The sequence below is a fragment of the Scyliorhinus canicula genome, chromosome 13, assembly GCF_902713615.1.
Source record: "Scyliorhinus canicula chromosome 13, sScyCan1.1, whole genome shotgun sequence".
Lineage (NCBI taxonomy): Eukaryota > Metazoa > Chordata > Chondrichthyes > Carcharhiniformes > Scyliorhinidae > Scyliorhinus > Scyliorhinus canicula.
This window is the reverse complement of record NC_052158.1, coordinates 49,533,081-49,557,968: the sequence shown is the minus strand read 5'-3', so window position 1 is coordinate 49,557,968 and position 24,888 is coordinate 49,533,081. Positions and strand designations below refer to the sequence as shown.

At 44.4% G+C, this 24,888-nt stretch overlaps 2 protein-coding genes and 1 non-coding gene across 6 annotated transcripts; all 3 read left to right on the top strand.

Moving 5' to 3' along the window:
* The first annotated feature begins 1,700 nt into the window (after nt 1-1,700).
* Nucleotides 1,701-15,514, top strand: LOC119976578 (zinc finger protein 271-like). Its single transcript, XM_038817176.1, has 2 exons — nt 1,701-2,114; nt 11,337-15,514. The coding sequence occupies exon 2, from the start codon at nt 11,737-11,739 to the stop codon at nt 13,546-13,548; it is 1,812 nt and encodes a 603-aa protein (XP_038673104.1). The 5' UTR covers nt 1,701-2,114; nt 11,337-11,736; the 3' UTR covers nt 13,549-15,514.
* Nucleotides 4,908-4,980, top strand: trnak-cuu. Its single transcript has one exon. It is a non-coding gene; the product is annotated as a tRNA-Lys (tRNA).
* Nucleotides 15,515-18,852: 3,338 nt separating the features above from the next.
* LOC119976579 (zinc finger protein 420-like) lies at nt 18,853-24,638 on the top strand. Of its 4 annotated transcripts, none has more exons than XM_038817180.1 (4): nt 18,853-19,024; nt 20,266-20,988; nt 23,078-23,234; nt 23,325-24,638. In XM_038817180.1, the coding sequence occupies exons 2-4, from the start codon at nt 20,392-20,394 to the stop codon at nt 23,981-23,983; spliced, it is 1,413 nt and encodes a 470-aa protein (XP_038673108.1). In that variant the 5' UTR covers nt 18,853-19,024; nt 20,266-20,391; the 3' UTR covers nt 23,984-24,638. The 4 variants fall into 4 exon arrangements, with proteins under 4 accessions (XP_038673108.1, XP_038673106.1, XP_038673105.1 ...); XM_038817178.1 differs by having other exon boundaries at nt 19,975-20,988; XM_038817177.1 differs by having other exon boundaries at nt 18,998-19,024; nt 19,968-20,988.
* The last annotated feature ends 250 nt before the right edge of the window (nt 24,639-24,888 follow it).

The following is a 24,888-nucleotide window of genomic DNA, read 5'->3' as shown; positions in this document are numbered from 1 at the left end:
CCCCATACAGAGTACATTCTGTGCCCTTTACACCCTCAGAGGTTCCTCCAAGTGGTGCTCAACATGGATTAGTATTAATTCATCAGCTGAGGAGGGAGGGGGGCCAGGTATATTTAACGTGACACAATGAAACTTCATTGGATCTGGAGTTGATGCTGAGTACACCTAAGGTAGTCCTTCCCGACTGAATACCACTGTGTTACCACCTCTGGCGGATCTGTCCTGCCAGTGGGACAGGACATACCCAGGGATAGTGATGGCCCACAGCGCTGTCAAGAACATTGCTTGTAAGCTATGATCAGTGATTGTGACTATGTGGGACAACTCGCCCAATTCTGACACATGTCCCCAGGGTCGACGAGGCTGGGTTTCCACTTGTCATTTCCAGGGACAAAGTAGATGCTGGTTAATGTGGTCTGTCCATTTTCATTCCCTTTTGCAGACTTTCCAGTAGTGTTTTTTGAAACAATTGTGTGGCTGGCTCGGCCATTTCAAACAGCTTTACAGAGTCAACCAGATTTCTGGGGGCCTGGTGTCATCTGTAAGCCAGACTAGGTAGAAACGGCAGTTTTGTGGGTCCCTCTCTCTCCCGTGCCCCTCTTCCCAGGCCCCTCCCTCTGTCCTGTGTATGTGCTGATCCCACCACTTCCTGTCATCACTGCCTTGGGTACTGTGGGTCTGTACTCATTGGAGTTTAGAAGGATGAGGAGGGCACATTGAATCTTACAGGATATGGCAAGGCCTGGATAGAGTGGAATTGGAGAGGATGTTCCATGTGTAGGAAAAGCTAGAACCAGAGGACACAACTTCAGACTAAAGGGATGATCCTTTAAAACAGTGATGCGGAGGAATTTCTTCATCCAGAGGGTGGTGAATCTGTGGAACGTTTTCCCGCAGAATGCTGTAGACCAAATCACTAAGTGTCTTTAAGAAAGAGATATACAGGTTCTTGATTAATCAGGAGTTATGGGGAGAAGACAGGAGAATGGGAATGAGAAAAATATCAGCCATGATTGATTGTGGGGCAGACTCGATGGAGCGAATGGCCTAATTCTGCTCCTATGTCTTATGGAATCAGGGAGAGCCGGCCCGCAGTTGGATGGGCAGTTGGAATGTAAGGAAACGCGATCCAGAGTGGCTGAATCAAATTGAAAACCAAGTGGTAGGAACCAGAGCGATGGCGGTGGGAAGATTCATCATTGCAGCAGATTCTCTGCATACAACTGAAGAGGAAAATGTGGCACAAGTCACAGCAGACCCACTGACTGCACAATAGGTGTTGTCCAATCTGAGCACAGCACAGATGGGTATCAGTGACCATCTTGGATTGACAAGACATTGGAGATAGAATAGACAGGAGCATAAGCACACATAGAAATCAGATAGGGCAAATTATCTCTTTGTGTGCTTTAAAAAGTGGAATCTAGTGAAAAATGCCAAAAGTAGTGAGCAGGTCAGGCACTGATTTGCCTCCTCATCCCTGCTGCACGGCCCCGAGAAACGACAGTTAAACTGAACTTTATTTATTCGAGTTGGTCATGCTGGAGTTAACCTCCGAGTCAGACAGTCCCCAAGCACAGTTTACACCGAGTGACAGCGTAACTCTACAAGTCACTGTGGCCACTCGTTCGGTAACAGAGTCTCTCCCCAAACACTGGCTCAAACTCCTCATGCACTCTCTTTTTCGTTCCACCCTTTCAGGCCCCCCTCTCTCTCTCCAGTGTCCCTCTCTCCTGAGCACGTGTTCATCCCACCACTGCCTTTTACTGACCTGCTGTGAAACACACCTGAGGCTACACATCCCACACTGATGCAAGTTTGAAAGCCACGAGGATGAGGAATGCTATTTCCACACTAGAAATCTCTGTCAAAGTGAGGTTTTATTCAGATGGGACAATGACAAGTTAAAATCCCCACCTGATCTGCTGCTCAAAGTCGCCTCCGTTTCCCCGGTCAGTTTCCCAAACTTCAGGAAACTCCTGTTACTGCAGAAATATTTGGATTGTCTGTGAGAGACGTCAATCAGAGAGCCCACCCACTCTGCCCATTCTCTCCTCTTCCTCTACCACAGCTGCTTCACTTCCTGTAGGGACTCAAAACCAAGTCAGGAGATGGTGAGTGAAGGAGCAGAATTTACAATCATTACATTGCACAATATCCACACTAATGTTCAGGCAGTCTGACTATCCTGTGGGCAATCAGCTGTGGAAATGCCCCTTATGCTGTGTGAGAAGATCCAGCTCACAGACCTGTTTACTCGGTGCTTTGTGCTGAGCTGTTTGATTGGCTGTGTGTTGGATATTGAGGGTGTTTATTGGAAGCATTTCCCTTCTGAGTTTTGGTGATGGGTCATTTCTGAATATGAGGTGAAGAGGAATTATCGGGCGGGCGGGGGGCAGACACACATTTTTGAAATGTATTTCAATGTCTTCGTTAATGATTTTACCTGAAGACCTCGGCCATTTCATGAAGCCTGGGGTTGGATTTGATGGTTTTGCCCAATGCTGTGTCTGAGAGCTGAATTTGGGTATGCAGGCTGAGTGAGTGCAGTGGATCTAATTTCCCAGGAAGAATCCTTCAATCAAGGAAACATATTTTCCTTAGCTTCTACTACTTCCTACCCAGTGTTTTCTTCAAATAATTTGGGAAAATAAGGGGAGAAATTTCAAAATCTCCATTGAATTTTATGTTAAACACAGACTTGAAGGATAATATTGGTCTTCACCAGTAGAACACAAGCTCATAGTGTATTGGTAGACCGTTTTATGGTCTGTCCACCTGGTTTTTCCACTATCCTCACGGTGGAAAGATGGGGTCTGCGTGGAGGAAAGAAAGTTGCTACATTGTCTGCTCTGGGTCACTATCCAGTGTCCCTGCTGGAAATAGAGGGTGTGTGATAGTCAAGTGAGGAAAAATAAAGGACTTGTAGCGGATAACCACACAGGGGAATTGCAGGCTGGTGCTTGTTGTGGAACAGACTCTAATTCAGAGGTGGCAGTGGTGTAGCCACTAGATTAATAATGCCAGGTACCTGGGTTAATGCTCTGAGGACTTGGATTCAGAACACCCCACCGCAGTTGGTGAAATTTAAATTCAATTTCTAATGTGGATTTAAAAGCTAGTCCAGTAATGATGACTATGACACCTTTGTTGATTGTCATAAAAACCCATCAGATTCATTAATGTCCTTTAGGGAAGGAAATCTGACATCCTTACCTGTGGTTTTTTTTAATTTAATCTTTACTGTCACAAATATGTGCCTGTTCGGGTACACAGAGGGAGAAAGGTTTGGCCTAAATGTAACTCCAGACCCTCAGCAATTCACTCAGTTGTATCAATCGACTGTTCACAGCGGAATGAAATCAAGGGCAGCACGGTAGCATTGTGGATAGCACAATTGCTTCACAGCTCCAGGGTCCAAGGTTCGATTCCGGCTTGGGTCACTGTCTGTGCGGAGTCTGCACATCCTCCCCATGTGTGTGTGGGTTTCCTCCGGATGCTCCGGTTTCCTCCCACGTCCCAAAGATGTGCGGGTTAGGTGGATTGGCCATGATAAATTGCCCTTAGTGTCCAAAATTGCCCTTAGTTTTGGGTGGGGTTACTGGGTTAGAACATAGAACAGTACAGCACAGAACGGCCTCTTCGGCCCTCGATGTTGTGCCGAGCAATGATCACCCTACTCAAACCCACATATCCACCCTATACCCGTAACCCAACAACCCCCCTTTAACCTTACTTTTAGTACACTACGGGCAATTTAGCATGGCCAATCCACCTAACCCGCACATCTTTGGACTGTGGGAGGAAACCGGAGCACCCGGAGGTAACCCACGCACACACGGGGAGGACGTGCAGACTCCGCACAGACAGTGACCCAGCCGGGAACCGAACCTGGGACCCTGGAGCTGTGAAGCATTTATGCTAACCACCAAGCTACCGTGCTGCCCACATTTATGGTTATGAGGATAGGGTGGATGTGTTGACTGTGGGTAGGGTGCTCTTTCTAAGAGCCGGTGCAGACTCGATGGGCCGAATGGCCTCCTGCACTGTAAGTTCTATGAAAGACTAGACACCAACCTCGGCAGTGGAAACGGCAATGGCAAACCCAGCCCTTTCGACCCTGCAAGTGGTTACAAATGTATGGAGGCTTGTGCCAAAATTGAGACTGCTGTTCCATAGCCTAGTCAAAGCTACTGCCACACCACTGAATAATACCCATCTTACAATATCTCAGCACCACCATCACCCTTACTGGGAATGTCATCCCACTAGCAGGACCAACTCACCCTACCGACAGTGGAATACAGTCAGAAGGTGTTACGCTAGGAGTCCTCAATATTGATCCTGAACGTATGAAGTTTAATGGCATCAGGTTATACATGGGAAAGGAAACCTGCTGCTTACAATCTTCTACTCCCCTCCCCAAACCCCCTATCGCTCAACTGATCAATCAGTACTTCCTCCATGTAGAATAGCAGTTGAATAATTGGATGATATCAAGGACACAGAAGGTACTCTGGTTGGGGACTGTAATGTCCATAACTGAGTGGGGCTCAGTAGTACCAAACTAACCAACTGGGAGTCCTAAAATGCATAGCTGCTAGATTTGGTCTGGGTAGGTGGTGAGTGAAGCAACAAGAGAGAAAAAGCTACATGACTTCATCCTCACCGATCTACCTCTCACAAATATATTGTTCATGTCCGTATTGGCAATAACCACCTTGTGGAGGCAAAGTCCTGTTTTCACCTTGAGGATATTCTCCATTGGGCAGCATGGTGGCGCAATGGTCACAGCGCTGAGGTCCCAGGATTGATCCTGGCCCCGGGTCACTGGTTGTGTGGAGTTTTCACATTCTCCCCATGTCTGCGTGGGTCTCACCCCCACAACCCAAACAGACTAGGCACCAGCCCGGCTAGCTCAGTCGGTAGAGTATGGGGCTCTTAATCCCAGGGTCGTGGTTTCGAGCCCCACGTTGGGTGCTTCCATAGGGCAGCACGGTAGCATGGTGGTTAGCATAAATGCTTCACAGCTCCAGGGTCCCAGGTTCGATTCCCGGCTGGGTCACTGTCTGTGTGGAGTCTGCACGTCCTCCCCCTGTGTGCGTGGGTTTCCTCCGGGTGCTCCGGTTTCCTCCCACAGTCCAAAGATGTGCGGGTTAGGTGGATTGGCCATGCTAAATTGCCCGTAGTGTCCTAATAGTAAGGTTAAGGGGGGAAGTTGTTGGGTTACGGGTATAGGGTGGATACGTGGGTTTGAGTAGGGTGATCGTGGCTCGGCACAACATCGAGGGCCGAAGGGCCTGTTCTGTGCTGTACTGTTCTATGTTCTATGTGCAAGGTAGGTGAATTGGCCATGCCAAATTGCCCCTTAATTGGAAAAAAAGAATTGGGTACTCTTTTGAAAAATAAATGTAAAAAGAGGATATTCTCCATCATATTGTGTGGCAATAACACCGTGCTAAACATAGAAACATAGAAAAAAATAGGAGCAGGAGGAAGCCATTCAGCCTTTCAAACTCGCTCCGCCATTCATTATGATGATGGCTGATCATCCAACTCAATAGCCTAATCACGCTTTTCCCCATATCCTTTGATGCTCTTCGTCCTAAGTGCTATATCTAACTGCACCTTGAAAACATTAAATGTTTTGGACTCAACTCCTTCCTGTAGTAATAAATTCCACAGGCTCACCACTCTCTGGGTGAAGAAATTTCTCCTCATCTCTGTCCTAAATGGTCTGCTCCGTACCCACAGACCGTGACCTCTGGTTCTGGACACACCCACCATCTCGAACATCCTGCATCTCCCTGTCGAGTCATGTTAGAATTTTATAGGTTTCTATGAGATCCGCCCTCATTCTTCTGAACTCCAGCAAATACAGTCCTAACCGATTCAATCTCTCCTCGTATGTCAGTACTGCCATCCCAGGAATCAGTCTTTGCTGCACTCCCTCTGCAGCCAGAACATCCTTCCACAAATAAGGAGATCAAAACTGCATACAATATTCCAGGTGTGGCCTCACCAAGGACTTGTACAATTTCAGCAAGACATCCCTTCACCTGTACTTGAATCCTCTCGCAATGAAGTTCAGCATACCATTTGCCTTCTTTACCATCTGCTGCATCTGCATGCTTACCTTCAGTGACTGGTGTACGATGACACCCAGTTCCCATTGCATATTCCCCTCTTTTAATTTATGGCCATTCAGATAATAGTCTGCCTTCTTGTTTTTGTTGCCAAAGTGGATAACGTTGTATCAGAAACTACATCTGCCATTCATTTGCGAACTCACTCAACTTGTCCAATTCACATTGAAGGATGTCTGCGCCCTCCTTACAGTTCGCTCCCCCATGCAACTTGGTGTAATCTGCAAATTTGGAGATATTACATTTTGTTCCCTCATTTAAATCATCAATATATATTGTGAATAGCTGGGTTCCTAGCACCGTTCACTGCGGTACTCCAGTAGTCACTGCCTGCCAATTTGAAAAAGACCCATTAATTTCTACTCTTTGTTTCCTGTCTGCCAACTAGTTTTCTATCCATCTCAATACACTACCCCAATCCCAGGCGCTTTAACTTTAAACACTGATCTTTTATGCGGGACTTTTTCAAAAGCCTTCTGAAAGTCCAAATACACCACATCCACTGGCTCCTCTTCATCAATTCTATTAATTACATCGTCAAAGAATTTCGGTAGATTTTCCAAGCATGATTTCCCTTTCATAAATCCCTGCGGACTCTGTCTGATCCTGCCACTGTTTTCTAAGTACACTGCTATAAATTCTTTGATAATGGATTCTAGAATTTTCCCCACTACTGACGTCAGGCGTACTGGTCTATAATTCCCTGCTTTCTCACTCAGCTAAATCGCTGGCTTTTAAAGCAGACCAAGCAGGCCAGCAGCACGGTTCGATTCCCATACCAGCCTCCCCGGACAGGCGCCGGAATGTGGCGACTAGGGGCTTTTCACAGTAACTTCATTGAAGCCTACTCGTGACAATAAGCGATTTTCATTTCATTTCATTTTCATACCTCCCTTTTTAAATACATTAAAACCTCAGACTAGTTCGGCACAACATCGTGGGCCGAAGAGCCTGTACTGTGTTGTACAGTTCTATATTCTATGTTCTCCAATCTTCAGGAACTGATCCGCAGTCTATACAGTCCTGGAAGATGACTATCAATGCACCCATTATTTCTAGGGCCACCTCCCAGGGATGTAGATTATCAGACCCTGGGGATTTATCAGCCTTCAATCCCACCAATTCCCTCAACACAATTTCTCTACTGATATTGATCTCATTCAGTTCCTCCTTCTTACTCAACCCCACGTTCCCCAACATTTCTGGTATCTTATTTGTGTCCTTATTTGTGAAGACAACCAAAGTATGTATTTAGTTGCTCAGCCATTTCTTTGTCCCCTATAATACAGTCCCCTGTTTCTGACTGTAAGGGACCTACATTTGATTTCTACTTCTCTTCACGTACCTAAAGAAACTTATACAGTCAGTTTTTATGTTCCCTGCAAGCTTACTTTCGTACTTTAATTTCCCCTTCTTAATCAATCCCTTGGTCCTTTTTTGCAGAATTCTAAACAGCTCCCAATCCTCGGTCCTGTTATTTTTCTTTAGCCACTTTGGATGCTCCTTCCTTGGATCAAATACTATCCCTAATTTTCCTTGTCAGCCATGCATCGGCTACCTTTCCTGTATTACTTTTGTGCCAGACATTCTTCCCAGTTCAGCAATAGTCTGTTTCTTCAGGATTTTGGTACGGCTTGATTCAGAATCTGTCAGCACGGTAGCACAGTGTGTAGCACTGTTGCTTCATAGCTTCAGGGTTCCAGGTTCGATTCCGGCTTGGGTCACTGTCTGTGTGGAGTCTGCATGCGTTTCGACCGGGTGCTCCGGTTTCCTCCCCCAAGTCCCGAAAGGTGTGCTGTTAGGTGAATTTGACATTCTGAATTCTCCCTCTGTGTCCCCGAACAGGCGCCGGAATGTGGTGACTAGGGGCTTTTCACAGTAACTAATGTAAGCCTACTTGTGACAATAAAGATTATTATCATTATCAGGAGGTTTTCTTCGATCCATTTTAACCTAATCTTTTCCAACCAAGTTCTGCCCATTAGTGCTGGATAATTTTCTTTGACTGTGTGCAAAGACAAATCTGTCGTCTGTCCATTCAATTGTACTGTTACATCAATATGGCCCTGTGATATTCTTTTGTTTTTTTAAATTAATATTATTAATGTTCTAATTTGCTACAAAGAACATGCAGACTTTGTACTAAATCAACGTCAATTTATTTACACAACGCTAGAAATTGTGAATTCTTAAGTATGCCAAAAAAGTGAAGTGTTAGATCAAATAACTACAATACACAGAACTACTGAAAAACACGACTGTCTCGAACCTCTCTACTAATTCTCTCCACGAACACAGAACATGTGGCATGTGAGATGAGCTCTTACACCATCTAGTGGCTGGATGCTGTAATTACACGCTATTCTACACACACACAATCATTCATACATACAAAGATGATGTACTAGATATCATTCCAGGCCTCTCAATGGACCACTCATCCAGTGTAAATTTTTAACACTATCTTAAAGAGGGTTTCAAAGAGGTATGTTGGAACTTTTATTTATAAACCGTCTCTGGCACCAGCGAGATGGCTGCTCTTATTTCCCCTTCCATCTTTACCAGCTGTCCCTCGAGTAGCTGGAGTGACCCAGTACCGATATTGCGCCAGCAATAGCTAGTACATTTAATGACAACTCCATCTTCAGACTGAATCGGGTCTCTCCTCACATCCTATTTGTACCACTATATCAACACTTTCCTTTATTCTGTTCGCCATTTGTTTTATTCAGCTCTTGCTTTTTGCAAGTTTTTCCTGAAGCTTATTTCTTTTTACAAAATGCACATTCAATGTGGCCCATTCTTCCACAATTTTTGCACACTTTGTCATTGCACGATCAATCTGCTCCTGCGTGTCCGGTTTCAGCACGCGTATGCCAAGTGCAAGTCTGTTTGCATTCTGGTTTCGGCTGACACCTTGTGAATTCTTGTGTTTAAATTCAACTGTTGAGCTTCTTTGGCTGCTAATTCCATTGATACAACAACTTCTTTAAAATCGGGTTGCCTTCGGTTAATAGCCACTTTTGAATTGTCTCTCGCTCCTTAAACCACAGACTAATCTATCTCTGATATCATTTTTTTAAAAATAAATTTAGATTACCCAATTATTTTTTCCAATTAAGGGGCAATTTAGTGTGGCCAATCTATCTACTCTGCACATTTTTGGGTTGTGGGGGTGAAACCCACGCAGACACGGGGAGAATGTGCAAACTCCACACGAACAGTGACCCAGAGCCGGGATCGAACCTGGGACCTCAGCGCCGTGAGGCAGCTATGCTAACCACTAAGCCACCGTGCTGCCCTATCTCTGGTATCATTGAATACATCCACAAATTCATAGTTTTCAGTCAATCTTTTCAGTGCCACTACAAACAATGTAATTGATTCCACTTCTTCTTGGTTGCGCTCATGAAACCTCAACCTTTCTGCGATGACCAGAAGGTTCGGTGAAAAATTGCACTGGTAGATTGCCACTATTTTGTCACATGCTTTTGTGCCTGGCTTTTCCGGCTATACCAGACTCCAAAGGAGGCTAAAGTCCCCCCATTATGTTCAAGGATGTTGGGACTTTTACATCTATTGCTATCTTGTTAGCTTGAACAACATAGTCGAATTGCTCTGTATATGAGCGCCATCGCTCTGTATTCTCAGCAAATGGTCCCATGGTTTCAAAATCCGCCACCATTTTTCTCAATGAAAAGACCTGCGTGAGCACAATGTGCCATGAATTTCCAGCACTACCTTGCTTCCTTTCACCCAGAAAAAGGCACAACCCGAGCTCAGCCTGTTTTCTTTGTTTTACAACACGCCCAGCTCTAAATTTGTTGTTGCAAGGTAATTGCTACTCACGGCTACAGGGTTCATTTTGGGTGGAGCACATGGCCAGCTCCTCTTCAAAGTTATTTTCTTCAAATTTTTGTTCTTTTTTCCCCTCAGGGTGGGTGTAACCGTTGCTCGACTCCCTGTCACCAGTTTTTGTGCGGCAACTATTTTATTTTATTTTTTGTTTCCCTCGAGTGGCTGTCAGTGTTCTCCAGCTTCCTCATCGCCAAATTGTGTTCACTGGATTAACTTTAGGAGGCCGTGGAGGTTCAATAAAACTAAGAGCTTTATTCAAGGGATGTTGTCACACAAGCACTCTCCAAAATTGTCCCTGTTTGGCTACAAGGCTGTTGGTAAGGAATCACGAGAATATTATAAATGTACACACACCATTCAGGACAAAGCCGCCTCCTTGATTGGCACCGATCCACCTTCAACATTCATTCCCTACAAGATGCACTGCAGCAACTCATCAAGGTTTCTTGAACAACACCTTTCAAACCCACGACCTCTACCATCTAGAAAGAAAAGAGCATTGTATGCATAGCAACAGAGTCACCTGCAAATTCCCTTCCAAACCTCACACTATCCTGACTTGGAACTATATTGATGTTTCTTTTCTTTTAAATTTAGAGTACCCAATTCATTTTTTCAATTAAGGAGCAATTTGGCGTAGCCAATCCACCTACTCTGGCGAAACCCACGCAAACACAGGGGAATGTGCAAACTCCACATGGACAGTGACCCAGAGTCAGGATCGAACATGGGATCTCGGCACTGTGAGGCAGCACTGCGCCACCGTGCTGCCTATATTGATATGTTTTCACTGTCATTGGGTCGAAATCCTGGAACACCTCCCGAACAGCAGGGTAGCATGGTGGTTAGCATCAATGCTTCACAGCTCCAGGGTCCCAGGTTCGATTCCCGGCTGGGTCACTGTCTGTGTGGAGTCTGCACGTCCTCCCCCTGTGTGCGTGGGTTTCCTCCGGGTGCTCCGGTTTCCTCCCACAGTCCAAAGATGTGCGGGTTAGGTGGATTGGCCATGCTAAATTACCCGTAGTGTCCTAAAAAGTAAGGTTAAGGGGGGGTTGTTGGGTTAAGGGTATAGGGTGGATGCGTGGGTTTGAGTAGGGTGATCATGGCTCGGCACAACATTGAGGGCCGAAGGGCCTGTTCTGTGCTGTACTGTTCTATGTTCTATGAACAGCACTGTAGGTGTACCTGTACCCCATGGAGTTCATTAGTTCAAGAAAGTAGCTCACCACCATCTCCGTAAAGTAATAAATGTTGGCCGAACTAGCGAGTCCCACATCCTGTCAAAGTATGACAAACAAACTGGAAATCATGTTTCCTTTTCCTGTTTTACAGGATTACACCAGAGAATACAGTGAGGATAGACACCGCAGAGAGATCCTGACCATCACCAAAGGTCCAGTCCCTTCACAGCATTGCTGAACACAGAGAAGGTTGGACATTGAAATTGGTCGGGTCAGGAGAGCTTTGACATATTATCAGATCTGAAACTGGTCAATGGTGTGAAATCTTTAATCAGAACCGACCTTTCCGAAGGTTCGGCTGTGGACGATCGGTCGGGGTGAGGCTGGAAGATGTGAGTGGATTCCAAGTGTGGTGAGAGCTTCAATCATTCATCGAGCCTCATTGCTACAGATGACGATTGAAGTGTGAGGTGTGTGCGAAGGGCTCCACAAACTCATAGGATCTCCTAATATACAAGGTCATTTGTTGTACAACCATTAACACTAGTTTCATGGAAGAGAAACAATTCAAGTGTGAGGTCTGTGACCGAACCTTCACACACCAAAGGAAACTAATGATTCACAGACGCAGCCACACTGGGGAGAAGATGTTTAAATGTGAGGTGTGCAACAAGGGCTTTGCACAATTATCGGGCCTGGAAAATCATCGGCCCGTTCACACAGGGGAAAAACCATTTGCATGTGAGCTGTGCGACAAATCATTCACCGATCCCTCGAACCTCCGCAAACACCAACGCATTCATACAGGGAAGAAACCATTCACATGTGAGGTGTGTAACAAATCATTCTCACAGTCATCGAACCTCCGCACACACCAACGCACTCACACAGGGGAAAAACCTTTCACGTGTGAAGTGTGCAACAAATCATTCACAAATTCATCAAATCTTCGGACACACCGACGCACTCACACAGGGGAAAAACCATTCATGTGTCAAGTGTGTGGAAAATCTTTCTTGTTGGCATCAACTCTCCGTGCGCACCAAAATATTCACACAGGGGAGAAACCATTCACATGTAAAGTGTGTGACAAATCATTCTCCCATTTATCAAGTCTGCACAAACACCAGCCCGTTCACACAGGGGAAAAAGCGTTTGCGTGCGAGGTATGTGACAAATCATTTACAACTTCATCGAACCTCCGCAAACACCAACGCATTCACACAGGAGTAAAACCATTCACATGCAAAATGTGTGACAAATCCTTTTTATTGTCATCGAGTCTCCATGTACATGAGCGCATTCACACAGGGGAGAAACCATTCACGTGCAAAACGTGTGACAAATCATTCTCTGATTTATCGACTCTCTGTAAACATCAACGTATTCACACAGGGGAGAAACCATTCACGTGTCGAACATGTTACAAATCATTCTCTGAGTCATCAACGCTCCACAAACACGAACGCATTCATACCGGGGAAAAACCATTTGTATGCAAAATGTGTGACAAATCATTCTCACAGTTATCGAACCTCCGCACACACCAACGTATTCACACAGGAGAAAAACCATTCACGTGTGACTTGTGTGGCAAATCATATATGCTGGCATCGGGCCTCCTCGTACATCAACGCATTCACACAGGGGAGAAACCATTCATTTGCGATGTGTGTGACAAATCATTTATGCTGCAATCGAGCCTGGTTGTGCACCAACGCACTCACACAGGAGAGAAACCATTTACATGTGAGATGTGTCACAAATCATTCTCACTATCCGGGAACCTTCGCATACACAAACGCATTCACACAGGGGAGAAACCATTCACATGTGTGATCTGCGACAAATCTTTTATGAGGTCACTGCACCTCCGCACACACCAACGCATTCACACAGGGGAGAAACCATTCACATGCGACGTATGTGACAAATCATTCTCACAGTCATCGAACCTCCGTATACACAAACGCATTCACACAGGGGATAAACCGTTCAAGTGCGAGGTGTGTGACAAATCATTCTCTCAGTCATCGACTCTCTATAGGCACCAGTGCATTCATACAGGGGAAAAGCCATTCAAGTGTGAGGCGTGTGACAAATCATTCTCGTCATCATCGGAACTCCTCTTACACCAACGCATTCACACGGGGGACAAACCATTCAAGTGTGGGGTGTGCGACAAATCATTCACAACTTCATCCACCCTCCACAGACACCAAGACATTCACACGAGGGAGAAACCATTCAAGTGTGAGGTGTGTGATGAATCATTCTCTACATCATCAAGTCTCCATGTACACCAAAGCTTTCACAGGGGGAGAAAACATCCATGTGTGAGGTGGGCAAAAAAGCGTTTTTAAAGTCATTGACCCTCCTGCTCCATAAGAAGATCCACACAGGGTAGTAACCATTTATTTGTGAGGTTTGCGATAATGCTTCAATTATGTTTTCAACTCTCCTGGAACAGCAAAGGTATCACATTGTGCAAATATTCTTCCAATGCGATGTTCATGTGAGAGCTTTCACCATATCCTCTGACTTTCTGAAGCACCAGCAGATTGTCACTGGTGAGAAACCATTCAGATGTGAGGTGTGTGATAAGACATTCACACAGTCAGTGTATCTCCTAGTCCATCAACACTCACACAGGGGAGAAACCGTATCGGTGTGAATTCTGTAATAAAACCGTCACATAGTTGTTGGACCTTTAGAAATATCAGTGAACCCACATGGGAACTAACTAACCCAAGTTTTAGTCATTCTGTCATCAGTGTGAATCTCTACACAAGCTCATTGCAAAGGATGTGTTGGGTCACAGAACCAAAAGCAGCTTTCACTCACATCAGACACCAATGACGAGAACACCAGTGCTGAGGTACTATGGTGTCAATGATGGAGTCAGCTGAGATGCCAGTCAAACAGGTCTTGGAGCAACCCTCATGCAGCAAGGACAACCAGTTGTGTTTGTATCAGAACATTAACACAAACTGAACGATTCTATGTACAGATTAAGAAAGAGTGAGGGTGGCGCAGTGGTTAGCATTGCTGCCTCACGGGCTGAGGTCCCAGGTTCAATCCCAGCCCTGGGTCACTGTCCATGTGGAGTTTGCACATTCTCCCCATGTCTGCATGGGTCTCGTCCCCACAACCCAAAGATGTGCAAGCTAGGTGGATAAGCCATGCTAAATTGCTCCTTAATTGGAAAAAGAATAATTGGATACTCTAAATTTAAATAATTGGATACTTTAAATGTACTTATTGTTTAAAGAGAAAGAGTGACTACATATTGTCTTTGCTTGTGAGCATTTCAACAGTACCTGTTTGGGAGAGAGAAAGTGATGGTCGAGTCTGACCACAATTCACTTCAAAGCATCTTTCTCATGCCACTTCTATCTGCTCAGAGATATCATTTGGAAGTGAAGACCTGAACATTTCAAAGATTATATGTGCAATGTATGTGTAGGGATAGACAAAATTGGAACAGATTAAAAAGTACAAAGTTTTTTGGTACAGGTTTGATCATTTTCTTTCGGACTATTAATGTGGAATAAATTGGAAACGGGGGGGGGGGGGGGATTTGTCGGATTGGAATCCCCTCCAGCTGCACTTTTTTTGAACTAAAAACCCAAAAGCTTCATGGACATAAACACGGCAAACAATCAGGCCGAACCTCAACACACAGAGGCAGGCTGTACTGTCGGGTTCATCTACAAAGCATGTCAACACCGAGATCAAGTCAATTCTGTGTAAAGACATCTCAAACACACAAAACAGTGATCATCAGATAATCCAAATGAAGAAACTGGGAGACCATCAGAGCTGATCAGATAACTGACATTAAACAAACTACACCCAAGGAGAAATGGACTTTATCACATATAGAGTATGGGAGCCAGAGACACCACACCTGGATGGGCTCCATTGTTTCAGTCGAAGCAACATCATGATGAATTGGTTTGTTTGGACCAAGGCAGTAACCACACTAAATGACTACAAAAGTACTGAGCACCGAGTTTTTGATAATGTTTTGTAATAATGCCAAGACAGTAGGGTGTAACACTGCAGTCACCAAGGAGAGTCCAGAAGAGTCAGTCTGATTCACAGTTCTACAGCATGCACAGAAGAACCAACCATGTAGGGACTTATCAGCCAAATTCAAGGGATAGTGGGGCTGAGGTTTAAGGATAGTTTAAAGTAGCAAACAAATCCTGAGGGGGTTTGAGTTGAACTGGTTAAGGTTTGGGCAGAAATATTTTTTTTCAGTGGAGGATTTTATTAACATTCTGTGTTTTTTTTGTTAATAAACATATTTCTGGTTGAGCCTAATACCCTGTCAGTACGTTTGTCTTTTGTAAAATTCTAAAGAAGTCAAGAACTGACAGCAAGGGCAAACGGGAGCTGCACCTCTTTCAGGTGTGACCAGCTCACTACATGTTTTCCATGAAGAGATCATTCTTGCAGATGCTCCACAGTGACTCCAGTTGAAGCTTCAGATTCTAAACATGGATTTTGAGTAACTGCACACAGAGACACTTGCTGCACACTGTCATTCTGGACACTGGAATGTCCCTGACTTCCCACATCATGGGCCAGTGTTTAAAAACTCCAAAGTATATTATGGAGTTCACCCGACTAATAATTGCTTAATTTGCCTAACATGAGCACAAGAGGCTTTCTTTCAGGTGTTATTCAACATTCTTCTTCAGTGCTTTTAATCAAAAAAACAAGCTTTATTCTAAGGATTTGTATAAACACACACAGCAAGAACTTTTATCAATTACAAACATAAAGACCCCACACAGCTGCTGTAATCTATGTCTAACCATTAGTGAATTCCCCTTTAACTGTTCAAATTCAGTAACAAAATCCAAGTATAGAACATAGAACAGTACAGCACAGAACAGGCCCTTCGGCCCTCGATGTTGTGCCGAGCCATAATCACCCTACTCAAACCCACGTATCCACCCTATACCCACAACCCAACAACCCCCCCTTAACCTTACTTTTTAGGACACCGGGCAATTTAGCATGGCCAATCCACCTAACCCGCACATCTTTGGACTGTGGGAGGAAACCGGAGCACCCGGAGGAAACCCACGCACACACGGGGAGGACGTGCAGACTCCGCACAGACAGTGACCCAGCCGAGAATCGAACCTGGGACCCTGGAGCTGTGAAGCATTTATGCTAACCACCATGCTACCATGTAAACCCAGAAACCCATTTTGAAAGGCGTGGCCCAACACGGCATTCTCACTTGTATAAGACTTGTTATCGATACCAAAGAGAAAACGCTGGAAAATCTCAGCAGGTCTGGCATCTGTAGGGAGAGAAAAGAGCTAACATTTCAAGTTCAGATGACCCTTTGTCAAAGCTATAGTTTACATAGAACATAGAGTGCAGAAGGAGGCCATTTGGCCCATCGAGTCTGCACCGACCCACATTAAGCCCTCACTTCCACCCCATCCCAGTAACCCCTCCAAACCTTTCTGGACACTACGGGCAATTTAGCATAGCCAATCCACCTATTGTTATTGATACTCTGTTCCCCTTTTCGAACAGCAGATTTGAATTCCTTCCAGAAAGCAATTATCTCTTTTGAGTTATCAAGCAGTCTGCAACAGCTTTTAAAATGAAGATAGAGGGGCAGGCCAAAAAAAACTTCTGTTCTCTGTCTGAGTCCACAGCAGCCAAATATGAGAGCAAAACAAAAAAAAAACTCCCAGTGCCACAGCCCAGCTCCACTCACATAATGACATCACTGAAGCCACGTGATAAGACAAAAACCTTTCTGAAAGGGACACACACCACACAGCATTCAACATGGCCAAGCTGCCCTACCATGATTTAGCCTTAATTTACTCATTTTACCTTTACTTCCTCTTCTTTAAAGAATATTAAGTGTACACTGAGGACCTTATTTATTATACTTAAAACACTACTGAATCTAAACTAAAGACCAATTATTTCTTTAAAGACTGGACAGTAGAAATACCCAGGTTCCTACTTACTAAGGCTAACGTTCCTCTCATGCTGCCTCCCAGTACTGCTCTGGTCTCGGGTCTGGTTCCTCTCAAGTCGCACTCCGGTGGACAAGCTTTGGGGAGTCAGGAGGCCAGTTACATCTGTGGAACTCTTTGCCGCAGAAGGCTGTAGAGGCCAAATCACTGTGTCTTTAAGAAAGAGATAGATAGGTTCTTGATTAATTCGGGGATCAGGGTTATTGGGGAGAATGTATGGGAATGAGAAAAATGTCAGCCATGAATGAATGGTGGAGACTCGATGGGCTGAGTGGCCTAACTCTGCTCCTATGTCTTCCGGTCTTATGGAATCGGGGAGAGCCGGCCCGCAATGCTTGTGATGCACGATCAATTGCACAAAAGACTCAGATTGGTACAACAGTGGCTTTATTACAGTCAGATGTGTGACCTCATACTGCAGCTGCCAAAATGGCTGATCAGAAGGTGGACACACATACTTATATGGCTCCTTATGGGCGGAGCTAGCTGGCAGGGGCTACCGGTGAACCTGCAGTGCAGTTCCTACCTTACATCCCCTAATACAGGTGCACACAGTGGTTCGCCACAGCCTGCTAGGAGTTATAGTTCTGCCGCAAGCAGTGGTGATTGGTGCCCAGCATCTGTTCGCCAATTGGAATGTGAGGAAGCACAAGTCAGAGTGGCTGAATCAAATTGAAAAGCATAGACTGACCCTTGGTAGGAACCAGAGCGATGGCGGTCGGAAGATTCACCATTGCAGCAGATTCTCTGCATGCAGCTGAAGAGAAAAAAGTGCCACAAGTCATAGCAGCCCCACTGACAACAGAAAAGGTGTTTTCTTATCTGAGTGTAGACCAGGGAGTACAGCACAGACAGGTATCAGTGACCATCTTGGATTGACAAGAGACACATTGGAGACAGAATAGACAGGAGCATGAGCATACAAAGAAAGCAGATGGACCAAATGATCTCTGTGTGTGCTTTAAAAAGTAGAATCATGTAAAAAATGCCAAAAGTAGTGAACAGGTCAGGCACTGAGTTCCCTCCTCATCCCTGCTGCACGACCCCGAGGAACAACAGTCAAACTGAACCTTATTGTATTTTGTGAGAGTTGGTCATGCTGGAGTTAATCTCAGAGTCAAAAACACTCCCCAAGCACAGTTTACACCAAGTTACAGCATAACTCCACAAGTTCCCATGGTCACTCATTCAAGTAACAGAGTCTCCCCAAATACTGCCTCAAACTCCTCGCCCATTATCTTTTCTTCCACCTGTCAGGCCCCTCTCTCTCCTGTGCATTTGCTCATCCCACCACTGCCTTCCTCTTCTGATCTGCTATCCATGATGTGGAGATGCCGGCGTTGGACTGGGGTGAGCACAGTAAGAAGTCTTACAACATCATGTTAAAGTCCAACGGGTTTGTTTAAAATCACTAGCTTTCGGAGCAGGGCTCCTTCCTCATTCACCTGATGAAGGAGCTGCACTCCGAAAACTCGTGATTCGAAACAAATATGTTGGACTTTAAGCTGATCTGCTGTCAAACACATCCGAGGCTACACATCCCACACTGATGTCAATTTGAAAGCCGACAGCGATGAAGAATGCTATTCCCACATGATAAATCTCTATTAAATCCCCACCTGAGCTGCTGCTCAAAGCCGCCTCCGTTTCCCCGGTCAGTTTCCCAAACTTCAGGAAACTCCTGTTACTGCAGAAATATTTGGATTGTCTGTGAGAGACGTCAATCAGAGAGCCCACCCACTCTGCCCATTCTCTCCTCTTCCTCTACCACAGCTGCTTCACTTCCTGTAGGGACTCTAAACCAAGTCAGGAGATGGTGAGTGAAGGAGCACAATTTACAATCATTACATTGCACAATATCCACACTAATGTTCAGGCAGTCTGACTATCCTGTGGGCAATCAGCTGTGGAAATGCCCCTTATGCTGTGTCAGAAGATCCAGCTCACAGACCTGTTTACTCGGTGCTTTGTGCTGAGCTGTTTGATTGGCTGTGTGTTGGATATTGAGTGTTTATTGGAAGCATTTCCCTTCTGATTTACAGGCTGAGTTTTGTTGATGGGTCATTGCTGAATATGAGAAGGTGAGGTGGAATTATCTGAGGCCAGTGACATATGTATTAAAATGTATTTTAATGTCTTTAAAGATTTTACCTGAAGGCCTCAGCCTTTCCCAGAAGCCTGGGCTTGGATTTGATAGTTGCCCAGTGCTGTGCCTGAGAGCTGAATTTGGGATGTGCAGTCTGAGTGAGTGCAGTGTATCTAATTTCCCAGGATAAACCAGACTCTTCAATCAGCTACATTGAAGAAATGTTTTCTTTAGCTTCCAGCACTTCCTGCCCAGTGTGTTTTCTTCAAATAATTTGGGAAAACAAGTCGAGAAATTTCAAAATCTCCATTGAATTAACATTTCTTCTGTGTTTTTATATTAAGCACATATTTGAAGGGTAAAACTGGTCTTTGCAAGGACAATACGAGTTCTTGGTGAATTGATAGCCTGTTTTACACTCTGCCCAACTGTCTTTTTTCCATTGCCATCACGGTGCCTGGGAAGATGAGGTCTGGGAGGAATAAAGAAAATAGCCATGTTGTCTGCTCCTGGTCACTGTCCATTGTCCCTGCTGAAAACAGAGGGTGTGAGACAGGAAAAAGAAAGGATTTGCATCTGACTCCCCACACAGGGAAATAGCAGACTGACACTCACTGTTCAGCAAAAGAGAAGAGGATTTGAAGGAAATAATCTTTCCTTTTCTTGTTTTGAGAATACAGAGAGGATAGATATCGTGGATAGATCCTGACCATCACCCAAGGAATAAATGCACATGCAGTCCCTTCTCAACAATGCTCAGCACAGAGAAGGTTGGGCATTGAAACCATCATCTGGAATTCGGTCGGGTCAAGAGAACTTTAATATAGCATCAGTTCTGAAACTGGTCAGTGTTGTGGAACCTGTTGCCGATCGGTCAGTGTGAGGCTGCAAAGAAGTGTGAGTGGATTCCATGTGTGGTGAGAGTTTCAATCATTCATCTAACCTCATGAACCACTGACTCATTCCTACAGGTGAGAGGATGTTCAACTGTGAGGTGTGTGTCAGGCACAGGATTATAAGAGGTGTGTGACAATTCATTCTCGCAGTCATCGACCTTCCATCAACACCAGTACCTTCACACATGGGAGGAACCCTTCATGTGGAAAATGTGTGACCAATCATTCTTGTTTCCATCGACCCTCCGTAAAGACCAACGCCACCACACAGGTGAGAAACCCTTCACGTGTGACGTGTGTGACAAATCGTTCACATGGTCATCAGGTCTCCGTCAACACCAACGCATTCACACAGGGGAGAAACCCTTCACCTGCAAAATCTGTGACAAATCATTCTCATTCTCGTCGACCCTCCGTAATCACCAACGCATCCACACAGGGGAGAAACCCTTCACGTGCAAAATTTGTGATAAATCATTCTCGTTCTCATCAAACCTCCGTGAACACCAACGCCTTCACACAGGAGAGAAACCCTTCCCGTGTGATGTTTGTGGGATGACTTTCAGTCGAAGTACCATTCTTCGATCACACCAGAGGATTCACACAGGGGAGAAACCCTTCCCATGCAAAATGTGTGACAAATCATTTTCAAAGTTATGGAACCTCCGTGAACACCAACGCCTTCACACGGGGGAGAAACCATTTACGTGCGAGGTGTGTGACAAATCATTTGCACAGTCATCGTCTCTCGGTAAACACCAGCGTCTTCACACAGGGGAGAAACTCTTGCAATGCAAGGTACGTGACAAACTATTCTCGCGTACATCAGCTTCTTGCGTACATTATCATATTCACATGTATGGTCTGTGACAAATCATTCCTTGAGTCACCTTCTCTCTGCACACAGCAACACATTCACACAGGAGGCAAACCATTCAAATCTATGGTATGCAACACATCATTCTCAGACTAATCAGCCCTCTGAATACACTGCTGTGTAAAAAAAATATATTTTCACTCAGACATTAGTGCGTTCACACTGCGGGCCACCTGCTTCCCTCACACTGAGAATTGTATTGTTTACCTTCTAGTGCTCTGAATATTAAATACAGAATATTAAATATACATATGTTAATGTTTGAAACTTAAATCATAGTTTTTGAGCTGAAAATACAGAAAGATCACATGTTTAATTTTAATGTTACTAATTTTATGAGGTATTTTAAAATGCAGTTGTCTTGGAGATGGCTCTGACTTTGACATAAGATTGATCTTTAGTCAGAAGTTCCCCTGGGTGCAGACTGAAAACTCTCCAACACTTGGAAAAACTTTCACAAGACAGCACAGCAAAGTCTGGACCATAATTTATTTTTTGCTTCTCCCTTTCGGTAAAGCAACCCTTCAGGTGCGAGGTGTGTGACAAATAACCTCTCCCACCATCAGTCCAATTAGTTCAATTTAACCCTTGACGATGTTATGGGAAGATAAATGATTAGGACTTATTAACAACAATGTATTTGGGCAATTGGCACTTATTCTGAGGGATTTTGAATCTATGTAGTGTAGTCCAGTATACTAAAGCAATTTTAATAAAGATGTTAAAAGATGACGTGGCACTGTCTTCAGCAGACAGCATGAAGATCAACAAACACGTTTTTCTAATTCAACCTAAGCACCAGACACATCTATCGGGTCTGGCACCAAATAGGGAGGTTAGGTAACGACCCACGGCAAAATGGAGGGCAAATAAGTCACGCTATCTGACTAATCATTCTCATGGTCATCGACCCTCTGTCAGCGCTAATTCGTCAAAGCCTTACCATGCAAGTATGTGAACAGCTATTTTCAGAGTCGATGGCATCCGCGTACCCCAATGTATTCAGAGGAACAGGAATAGGCCATTCAGCCCTCGAACCTGCGTCACCATTCAATGACATCATGGCTGATCTGTGACCTAACTCCATATACCTGCATCCGACCGATCCATATCACTTAACATCTTTTAACAAAAACCTATCTATCTCAGATTTAAAATTAACAATTGATCTCACTTCCACTGCTGTTTGTGGGAGAGAGTTCCAAACCGCAAAGACACTTACCTTGAAGAAGTGCTTCCGAACAACAACTTTCCTGAAAGGTCCAGCCCTATTTTTAAAAAATGCTCCCTTGTTTTAAAATCTACAAATTCACTTGTACGGTATGTGATAAATCTTTCCCCAAGTCACATTCCCTTCGCACAAAGCAACACATTTGCACAGGAGACAAACCGTTCACATGCAACATGTGTGACAAATCATTCTCACGGTCGTCAGACCTCCACAGACACCAACACATTCACACTGCGGCTCACCTACTTCCCTTACACTGAGAGTTGTCTGTGTTGTTTCCCCTCCAGTGTTCAGACAGGGGAGCTGTCCTTCCAAAGCACTCTGTCTCAGCAGTATCTGTCTCCAACCTCTTCCATCATCAGTCTAATAATTTCAAGAGCTCAATTTAACCTTTGACCAGACCGCTAAACACCACCAAAAGAAGATATTAATATGCTTAGATGCTGCAGCTTGTGCTCGGGTTTCCCTGCGATGGCCAAGACAGAAATATCTGAATATTAAATATATATATATATATATATATGCTAATTGTTGAAACTTTAAATCGCAGATTTTGAGTTAAAATTACTGAAAGATCACGTTATATTTTTTCACTATTTTATGAGCTTTTGTAAAATGCAGTTGCCTTGGAGATGGCTCTGACTTTTTCATAAGCTTTATCTCTAATCAGAAGTCCCCATTGGGTGCAGGCAGAAAACTGTCTCCAATACTTGGAAAACGTATCACAAGACAACACAGCAAAGTCTGGACAATGATTCATTTTTAATTTCTTCCTTTAGGTAAATCTGACCCATAACGCCCAGGAGCACTTGTTGACTGGACGGCGGGTTCCGTACAGCAAGGAGCTGACGGAACAGGAGGAGTTCACAAGGAAGCTGTTTGGCTTCTCCACCCCCACGATAACCAATGGTGGATCAGATATGGGGATGAGGGAAGGTGATGTCAGCAGCTGAGTGTTTAAACCATCAGGAGGAGAGTTAATTTGTGTGACAAAAGATAATAACTGTGATTTTCTTCCTTTGACAGATACACAGGTGTCACTGGACACATCAGATGGTGATGGAGGAGAGTTGGCAGCAGTGTCCGAGATTCCTGAAAGGGCTGATGAGGAAGGGATGGAGGTGAATACCTCACAGCAATGTGGCATGGCAGCTGCAGTGGAGGAGGGAGAGGAGTGTCAGGAGGGTAAGACATCTCATTTGGAGGGTAGTGTTGGTGAGTTAAAGTTAAATATTGTTGCCTGTGTGAAGGAGGAGGTCTGTGATGATCTGGCTGCTGTGGTGGAGGGAAGTCACTCCGAACCTTCCGGTGGTGAGGAACCTGCGGCTTTGGGAGTAGAAGCTCCACCGTCTCCACGAGCACACGGACAACATCAGACCCATGTTGCTGGTGAGGAAAAGGAAGATGATCTGAAACTACTTGCGCGCTTACATCAGGAACAGGTTGAAACTATGGTAAATTATCAGACCACTTCTAACTTGCCTCGGCATACTTTGACTGAATTTAAGACAAACATTAGCCAGAATCTGCAAAGAAACAATGAGATTCTTCAGCAGCATCTGCAAAGAAACAATGAGATTCTTCAGCATCATCTGCAAAGAACTAATGAGATTCTTCAGCTGCATCTGCAAAGAAACAATGAGATTCTTCAGCAGCACCTACAGAGGAACAATGAAATTCTTTAACAGCATCTCCAAAGAGACAATGAGATCCTCAACAGCAGAATGAGTTTCATTGTAAGCTTGTGCAATTAAACTTTGAATGAAATGGGGCACAATCTGTCTCAGATTGTATTGCCTACAACTTCTGGCCAGCAGCAGCTCAAAAGGGAAACTGCCCTTTTGAGATCCCTGAAAATAAAAATGAAGGTGCAAGAAAAGTGCATAAACTCACTGGAACTGAGAATTTAAAGAATGGTCAAAAGTAATTGTCAAAAGTGTCAAGATTAACTGTCAAAAGGAGCTGTTAAGCCATCCAGATATTTAAACCTGTTTTTATCCAGATATTTAAACCTCCTGCTTTTAATGGTGGAGAAACAGGAATGTTAAAAAGTATTGCCTTTCACGCTGTTTGATAACATAAGACTCATGGATTGACTGGATTAATGTTGCATGATACATTTCACAACCATCCATTGCTACAGTCGGGTGCCTGCCATATGATTTTGATTGACAGCTCCAAGTGGTTATCGACACTTGATGTGGGACTATGAATTTCAATGCTTTTTTTAAAGACAGGGTGAGGCAATTGAATGAAATGTTTGTTAGAAGGAATGTAAATGTACTAAGTGGGTTATTAAAATCAATCAATGGGTTAAAAAAATAAAGTTTACAACAGACACTTGGAAATTCATTTTATTTAACCCCAGCATGGTTGTTGAGATCTGCCCATTGTTGATAACGGGTGAGCTGGTATGGTTGGTGTAAGAGCAGTGGATATACATCGATACATACATAGAAGATAGGAGCAGGAAGAGGTCTTTTGGCCCTTCCAGCCTTCTCTGCCATTTATCACGATCATGGCTGATCATCCCTCAATAGCCTAATCCTGCTTTCTCCCCATAGCCTTTGATCTAATTTGCCCCAAGTGC

Coding starts and splice junctions, on each gene's coding strand:
- LOC119976578 (XM_038817176.1), top strand. CDS start 11,737: ATGGAAGAGAAACAATTCAAGTGTGAGGTCTGTGACCGAACCTTCACA.
- LOC119976579 (XM_038817180.1), top strand. CDS start 20,392: ATGTGGAAAATGTGTGACCAATCATTCTTGTTTCCATCGACCCTCCGT. Junction 20,989..23,077: donor AGAAACTCTTGCAATGCAAG/GTACGTGACAAA, acceptor TTCTTCCTTTAG/GTAAATCTGACCCATAACGC. Junction 23,235..23,324: donor AGATATGGGGATGAGGGAAG/GTGATGTCAGCA, acceptor TTCCTTTGACAG/ATACACAGGTGTCACTGGAC.